This window comes from Mesitornis unicolor, unplaced genomic scaffold (genome assembly GCF_000695765.1).
Source record: "Mesitornis unicolor isolate BGI_N332 unplaced genomic scaffold, ASM69576v1 scaffold44994, whole genome shotgun sequence".
NCBI lineage: Eukaryota > Metazoa > Chordata > Aves > Mesitornithiformes > Mesitornithidae > Mesitornis > Mesitornis unicolor.
The window spans coordinates 1-8,392 of NW_010178899.1; the positions used below are offsets into that span (position 1 = coordinate 1).

At 54.6% G+C, this 8,392-nt stretch overlaps 1 protein-coding gene across 1 annotated transcript in view; it reads left to right on the forward strand.

Moving 5' to 3' along the window:
• Positions 1–282: 282 nt before the first annotated feature.
• Positions 283–8,392, forward strand: part of LOC104539144 (kinesin-like protein KIFC3) — a gene marked incomplete at its 5' end in the record, with an annotated part of 14,232 nt that continues 6,122 nt past the window's right edge. Inside the window, 5 exon segments of the mRNA XM_010182596.1 lie at positions 283–397; positions 2,033–2,178; positions 3,549–3,603; positions 5,706–5,923; positions 7,858–7,923. Of these exon segments, the coding sequence (XP_010180898.1) occupies positions 283–397; positions 2,033–2,178; positions 3,549–3,603; positions 5,706–5,923; positions 7,858–7,923 (600 nt within the window).

Here is an 8,392-nt window from a genome sequence, read left to right on the forward strand (position 1 = left end):
AATCAGCCCCAGTTCAGAGTTAGGAGGAGCTTGGAAAAGCTTCAGGAATGAGTAAATTAATTACAGCCGAGATTTATGTCACATCCGTCAGGAGCTTGGAGGGAGCCTCGGGGTTTTCACTGCCCCGGCCCCGGGAGTGAAGTCGGGGTTGATGCAACTTTCGGTGGGATTCAGGAGTCGAGGACGGTGTGACTGGCGTGGTTTGCTCCAGCACGGTCCCATGGGCTTTGGTGGCTGGAAACTGAGGCAGGGCGTGATACCTCTCCTTGGGCTTCTCCGCAGAAGTGTCACTGGACTCGGGACCCCCGTGCCATGATCATATCCCCCAAAACCTGGGATCTGGGATCCGTGCCCTCCATGAGACCTGCCGGGCAGACGAAGGACATTCCTCTGGACAGTGAGTACAGCGCGGTGGCTCGTCCTTTTCCCTTAGGGCTCAGCCTGCCACGCTCACGCCCTCGCTCACGCTTGGGGAAGGAGAGGCCAGGAACAGGCCAGCCTGCATTTTTCACATTTCTTTCCGGATGAAGCTCGGGATTTGAGAAACGGAGACTCAGATGTGAGCATGAAGCGATAGGCAGCTGGGGGGGCTGAGCAGGGGGAGCTCCCTCCACTTCCCTCCTGGTCCTTCCAAGCAGGAAGCTTAGGGAGAAAGGTTAAAATTTAACATGTAGAAAGAAAACTGAGCGATATGCATGGCCAAGAAGACTGGCTTACTTCTCCCTGGCCTTGGCTCTTTGGAAGGGCTCCTTATCTCCCCACGGCGCACAAACCCTGTAGGTGAGTTTAGTTGATGGCTTTTCTCTGTGGCAGCTGAGCCGTTTTGCAGGCGGGCGGGCGGCTGCTTGTCCCAACCTGCAGCCGCTTGTCGGGAAGCAGCCCTTCCCACCTCCCTCGCCAGTGGTGCCGGATGGGTTTCAGCAAAGGAGGAGGCTGACCTCCCCGTTTGGGCTTTTTTTGCTGTGGGCTCCAGCTGAAGTTTGGCATCCTGATGTGCCAGCAGCCACTTCTCTGGACACTCTTCCTTCCCTGGCATTTGAGCCAGCCCAGCCCAGTGCTGGTTGGCATAAAAGCGTCCGAAAATGGGGGTTTTTGGCGCTTCCTCTGCCCGGATGCTGGTATGGGGAATTCATTGCCTTTTATCCATGCGTCCGCCAGCGCTTTGGAAATGCTCGATTTTCACAGCACGCGTGAAATGTTACGGCTAATTACAGGCTGGGAAGAGGTCCAGAGCGATGGACTGCCTTCATCAGGGCACATCTCCCTCCAGATGCTGCTGCCACCTCGGGCCCAAGCACCTCCAGATGATTTTAGGGAAAAAAACTACTGCATCAGTGCGGTTTTATTTGTGGATTGTTGATTTTTTCTCTGCCTGCCTGGGAAGCCATTTGGCTGCCCATGCTGGTGGCAGCGCTTATGGATGAGGAGGGGGCACAGGGTACCCAAGCAGGTCCCATTGGGATGTAGCCCTTGCTGGCTGCTTTTTCTGTAGCAGAGGATGACACAGCCATGGGAAGAAGCTTCTTGAGATGCTGCTTTCCTTCTGTGCAGCTCAGAAGGGCAGGGAACTGCTGCCCTCTCTGCTTTCAGGTTTGGCTGCATGACAAATAAAGGAAATATTTGGGGGCAGTGGAAGGAGGTGACACTGGCAGGCTCTGTCCGTCTGGTTTCGGTGATGCAAGCTGCCTTTGGCAGCTTTTCCAAGATAGGATCGCAGGAAGCGGAGTGTCTTGGCGAAGGACAGGGGTGGGATGTCCCTGGTGTGGGGACGGATCTGGTCCTGCAGAGGACAGACAGATGCTACACCCTCAATTCTCATTACTCGTCGTTGGCAACCAGTCTCCGCCCCCCAAAGGGCTAGTTTTTCTAATTAATTTAATTAACATTTTTAATAAAACTCAGGCACCCTCTCTGCCACACTGGTGCGGTGGCGGCAGCGGGGAGGAGGATGTGGGTTTGCTGAGCGAGGCTGAAGGCTGTGCCCATCCTGGGCTCTCGAATTGATCCAGTGACATTTTTTGCTCCATCTCAGGCTGCAGGCAGGTCACGCTGGTCACCAGGAGCAGAGCAGGCGCCTCTCCTCGGTTATCCCTTCTACCTGTGCTGATTCACCGTAAAATCATCGTCGTGAATTGGTCGGACACTGCAAAGCCCCGCGGGATCTGCCTGGCTCTGCAGGTGAGAAGCACTGAGCCGGCCACAGCTCGGGTGGGGATGGTGCTTTTTTGGGGTGGTGGAAAGGCCAGGTGGGAGCTAGTTGGTTCCCTCCATCCCTGTAGCCGGTTTCCTTCTCGACCCCAGCATCATGTGCCTCGAGCAGAGCTGCTGCCTGCGCGGGGAGGGAAGAGTATGTCCAGAAAGTCGGAAGGCATTGCAAAATGTCAGGGAACAGCCCCGAATAACGTTTTCTGGGTCACTTCTGGGGTCATGTAGGCAGGAGAGCTCAGGGCAGAAGGGTGATAAGAAAAAGTAGTGCCGTGAGGTGGTGTTTGCCAGCAGGGTGAAAGAGGAGGAGGAGGAAGGCTACCATGGGCTGGGGACAGTGTCAGGACACCATGTACTGGTGTTGCTGCCACCAGTTCATTCTGGGCTTCGGGCAAATCATTTAAATTTCCCTGCTTTGAAAAGAAGGAAAACACCGTCTTATCTCACACCAGCCTTGACGAATTCCCTCCGGCAAAACCCTCCCAGAGTCTCAATGCAGAGCCACAGCAGACATCCAGCTTCTCCGGGAGGAGGGTGCTACCACCTCCTTCCAAAACACTCTCAGAAATACTTGGCGTGTACCAAGTTCACCCCTCTGATAGGATGAGATGGGTTTTCTTGGCATCGCTGGCCCGCATGGCAATGCCACAGGCTCTGAGATAAGATATAAGTCAGAAACAGCACTTTTGAGCAGGGCAGGGAGTGATTCTGATTGGCAGTTCAACTTTCTGAAAGCATTCATGCTGTAGCGCTTTTTTAAATGGTGATTAAAACAACAGATTTATTTTTTTCCCCACAAGCCAGTGAGAGATACGATAGAGACAGAAATTTGGGACTTGCTCTGTATTCCTTTCCCCCCTTCCAGATTCCTTCTCTGTTTTTTTAGGAGTCCTGCTCCATCCCACAGGGCATGACATTAACCAGTGAGCAATTTCACGTTCAGCCCTGCATGCAAGCCAGGGTCTTTTTTTTTTTAAGGCCATAGAGAGAAAAATAGGTAATACTCAGTATGACTGCATGACTAAGCTGAGGGAAGGAGTTGTTGAGAACTAAAAACAACAGGATAAGTTCATCATGGCAGCTTCCCAACACCAAAATACCTCAGAGAGAGAGTTTCCAAGATCCCGCTGTCCTGTCTTCTGCCACCTCCTCCCTGCTTGCTCCTGGGCAGCCTGGTGAAACACCAGCACTGTGTCCACCACCATGAGCACGGTCGCTGCGTCTCAGGTCTCCCTCCTGTTTCTTCTCATGGACGCAGGCCCTGCGGGAGACGGCAGGCGAGCGGCAGGAGGAGAGCCAGCACCAGGCCCTGAAAAAAAAAGCCCCCGCCTCCCCCCCGCCAGCTGGCAGCTATCACGCTGGTGCAGGGAGCCTCCACCATGAACCTGGAGAAAGCAGGTAAGGGAGACACTGGGATGTGGCGGTGGGCACTCTGGAGGAGAAATGCAATGGGGTGGGTACCCCACTACCTGCTGGAGGGTACCGGGGGTCCTCCCCTCTTTCAGGATGCACGTGGACACATGGCTGTGCTCACCGAGGGGAATCAGATCTTGGTAGAAATCAAACCCCAGCCAGCTGTTGGGTGATGCCAGGCGACTGATGAATTATTGAACTGGGAGAATGGAGCAGGCTAGTGCCAGCAAATCCACTGCTCTGTCCTCCTCGTGAGGAAAATGTAATGTTGGTGGAAACGCTTGCAGCGTGCGTGGCTGCGCCGGGGTGGGTGAATCCCCGTGGTTTCCCATCTTTCTCCATCAGGATGGATTTGCCCTTGCTTGTCAGGTCACATCTCAGGAGCTGCTCCTGGGGTGGTCCCTGGCTGCATTCGTGAGCTCCTCCCAGTGTGGGGCAGCCGTGGGAAGGGACAGGGATGTAGGAGGAAAGGAGTCTGTGTGGCAATGGTAACAGCCGCCTTTCCAAATGGGTTTCAAAGCATTTTGGAAAGCAGGAGGGTCAGCATGCCATGCTGCCACACTCGGACCCTGCGTTGCCACCAGCACATCTGCCCCAGTGGTAGATGTAGTGCCAGGCTGGCTGGCATCTCCTCTCCCAAGGATGCTCTTGCAAGAGGAAGGTGTTGCAGCGCATTATCTGTGCGGGATCACCCTGCCTGGCAGTTTGCCTTGCAGCCGGGTTTTGTGGCTTTGAACCTGGTTCTGCCTTTGGTCCCAGCCGGGATTAGCGTGGATGATGTGTGCAGACATGCGGTGTGTCTGCAGGAGCCCTGGTGCCTCCTCTAGTCTTGTCTTAACCCTGCATGCTCCCCAAGGGGCGAGAGCTGGCGTCCTTGTTAACTTGAAGAGTTTCGGGATGGGTTTTGTGTGTGTGGGTTTAAAGGGAACTTCACGGTCACCTGCCTGAGCTGGGCTTACTTTTTGGCATGGAAAGAAATAAAAGCTGGTGCCTGTTGGCACTCTCTGGGTATCCAGCCCAAAGCAGGACAGAATATGGTGATCACTTCTGTAGATGCTGCCGGATAGGTCCCATGGCACGCAGCCGACAGCAGAGCCATGATTTGGTCTGACCATTTCATTTTTTGAGTCTTTAACTCCTTTTAAAGGTAGAAAGTCTGATGCACAGACAAAAAATGTCTTGCTTTTTCTATTCGGGACATCTCCTATAAAGCAGGCAGCACCTGCCTGCAGACAGCGAAGCCATCCCAGCATCGTCTCCTGCCTCTGAAACCTTAGGGTTCTGGTGGCAGCCGATAAAATCCACAGCAGGCAGGGAAGGGCGCCGTGCAGCCGGGATCCTGACCGCTGCTTCGCCCATCACGATGCCTCATCCCCACGTTGGGTATGAGTCAGGCCAGCTCATTTCTTCTGGGGAACCAACAAGTCATGTAGGGGTTCATTTGGGAGGCCTTGATGTATGGCCAGGTTGACTTCTGTCAGCACCAATGTCTCTATTGACATGCAGAAAACCATGTTTAAAATAATACTAGGAAGGTTGAAAAGCCAAATGCACCAGGATTAGGCAATACGGCCGCTCAGGCTACCTGTATAATTTCAGTGTGGCCTTCATTATATTTGTGTGTAACGATGCAGTCTTTAATAACGTGATCACACGCTGGTTTCCACCAGCACCTGCTCATTCAGAAGAAAGGATGCCGGGATGAATCAGGGCGCTGTGGCGAAGGCAGTTGTTATCTGAGGAAGGCAGCAGCCTCTCGGCGTGCGATGGGGCTGGTTTGCAGCACAGTGGCGAGGACAGGTGCCCCATGTTACGGCTTGGGATGCTCTGTGAGCATCGGCAGAGTCCTTTGGCTCCCATCCTCTTCCAGGGGCTCACCTGCCTGGACCCCTACCATTAACCCAGCCGACCGTGGTGCTCAGGATGCACCTCCCAGCCCATCACTGCTCTCCATGGGACTTCTGCACATCATGCTTCCCACCATCCCATCTCCACCGCAGCCCTCAGAGACTCTTCCCATAGCTGGTATCCCATTCCCCAGTGACGTGGCTGGATCCTGACCGGTTCCATCTTTGCTCCCACTGCAGGAGGAAGGCTCTGCAGTGGGAAACACGCCAGCCTGCCAGCACCCCAGCCCTTCCCGGTGATCCGGAAGGTGATGGCTTCCATGGCGCATCTGCAGGAGGAGAAGCTGCGGCTGCAGGAGGAGGTGCTGCGGCTGCAGGAGGAGGTGCTGAGGCTGCAGGAGAAGCTGGTTGCCCGGGAGAACGACGAGCTCTCTCGCTCTCTCCAGCTGCAAGGCCAGGTATGGTGGGGACAGGGGGACATGGGTAGGGGTCCATTGGGGTCTCCAGCTTCTGACTGTGGCTTGGCTGGTGCACCGTGGCTTGCAGTTAGCGAGGAGTAGATTAATTTTAGTGACTTTCGAGAGTCAGGAGGTGGAAAGTGAAGGTGAAGGCGCAGAGCTATCCACCGAAGAGGAGAGCATTTTGACCACCACAATCAGAAATCCCCAGAAACCATCTGTGCCAGCACGGCCACATCCTTGGCACGAGGACCTGGGTCGTCCCAGGGAGATGGAAATTCCGGCTGCTCGTAAAGGGATTTGCATATGGCTGTTGTGGAAGTTGTTGCAGTCAGGTTCTGCTTGTTCCGCGGGTGTCAAAAAGGTGGAGGTAATTGTCCTGCATTTGGCTGGCACAGTCTGCATGACACAAGCGCGAGTGCTGGCAGGATCCGACCCTGCGCCGGCCAGTTCGGCAGCGAGCGCTGACAGCGCCGACCACAGCAAAGCCCTGACCCCAATTGCTAAAGCTCGGGGATGGCTGGGCCACGGCTTGAGCCGGATTCGGCTGCCCAGGGTTCGGCTGCCAAGGAATCCCTGTCCCCTCTGGAGAGCAGGATGCGGCCAGAGATGCCTAAGCAGGTAGGGATGGAGCTGCATCGGCATTTTCAGGGAGCGATGGGCAGGCTCTGGCGTGCGCGTTGGCTGGCCGGGGTGGTGACTTCCCTGTAAGGAGCCGTGACTCTGTCTTCTTGATCCCTCCCCTCTTTTAAAAATACTTTAAAAACCTCTCATTGCTTCATAATCTACTTTACGGGGTACAGAAATGGGATTTTCCCACTCTGAGTGTGCTCAGCCCCCCATGACTGGGATGGAGGAGCCCCTGCTACAGAGGTGGAGGGGTCCCAATTCTGGCAGGGAGGGGTCACCTTCCCCAATTTGTGGCCATAAACGTGCGGAGCTCACCCTGGCCACGCACCGGAGCTGCTCTCCCACCGCGCTGCCGTCTACGCAAGGGCGTGGCTTAATAACTTATCATCATTAATTACAGCAACATCTGCCGTTGGTATTAATCAGCAGCTCCTAAATTATGGTCCATGGAGGCTTGATTGCTTTGAAAAAGCCATGTGTTGGGATGGGGCAATAGCTTGCTACATCCAAGTGAGGGGTTTGGCGATGCAGAGACTTTTGGTTGCAGGGAAACTGGGAACTGGGCTGGGATCTGGGGGATGGAGGTGAAGTGCATGGCCAGGTCTGGCTCTACGGGGTAAGTTTTGAGGAGGCAGTGATGCTTGCCCAGTGGCCATTGGTTTTTGGGGCTGAAGGATGGAGCAGGGGGACAAACCCCATAAAAACACAATGCATGAGCCCACTGGCTTTGCTCTGCTGCTGTTAATTTGAATAAATACATAGGTATTTTAGAATCTTGCTGGTCCCTGCACAAGAAAAATGAGGATTTATGAAATCCACCTGGATTTGAAGGAAAGGCAGCCTGGTCCCTATGGGATCGGCAGATCCTCCCATCAGACTCAGACATGGGGACTTCTCAAGAGTTCTGCTCCCTCTTTCTCCCAAGGTAACTTTCCTAGAAAGAAAAATAGAGAAGGCAAAACAAAGCTGTATTGCAAGGGCAGGACAAGGTGCTTTAAACACAATTATGGACAGGTTTGGTTTTTTCCTTCTCCAAAGACGATGCTATTTTTTTTTTTTAATAATGGTTTCTGCTAATGCTCAACATGGACAAATTATACCCGTGGTCGAACAAGGTCGGAGCAAGCCTTTCATTAGTGCTCGTTTTAATCAGCTCATGTGAATCAGGCGCTCAGAGCGAGGTGGAAAATTAAGGCATAACAAAGGTGCGAGCCAGACTGGACGTCGGTGGCTGGGGTGGCACTGCAGGTTCTCCTCCGAAAGCTGCTGAGGTGCCTCCTGGTTAACCTTGTCCGTGTTGACAGGTTGAAACTCTGAAGGCGAAGCTCCTGGAGCAAGCGCAGGAGATCGGGCGGCTGCGCTCCGAGCTGGTGAGCTGCCACCATGCACGGGCTGAGCCATCCCTGCCCCAAGGGGCGTCGGGGCCGGGTACCCGAGGAGGGAAGGGGCAGGTGGGGAGGATGTAGAAGGGTTAAAACCTGCACAGGGTCACAGTTTGGGCCCTGTGAGTTGAGAGAAAGACATGGAATGATGAAAGTTTGGGGGATTTTTCTGTCCAATGCAATGTCATGAACCTGTGCCTTGAGGCGCAGCTGGCAAAGGCCCCCTGCAGCACTGTCGCTCTGCGGTAGGAGGCAAAAGTCCCTCTAGGGGTCCATGAGGGTAGTAGAGTGGGGGGTTCCTGGGCACAATGGGGGCTCTCTGTCATGGCAGGCTGGGGCTTCAGGGGTGCCACAGGCTGGGGGCTCCCTGATACGATGAGATGGGGACTCCCTGGGGTGCAGCAGGTGGGGGGGCACTATGGAGGAGGCAGAATGTGGGCCACCGAGCGTGGCAGGG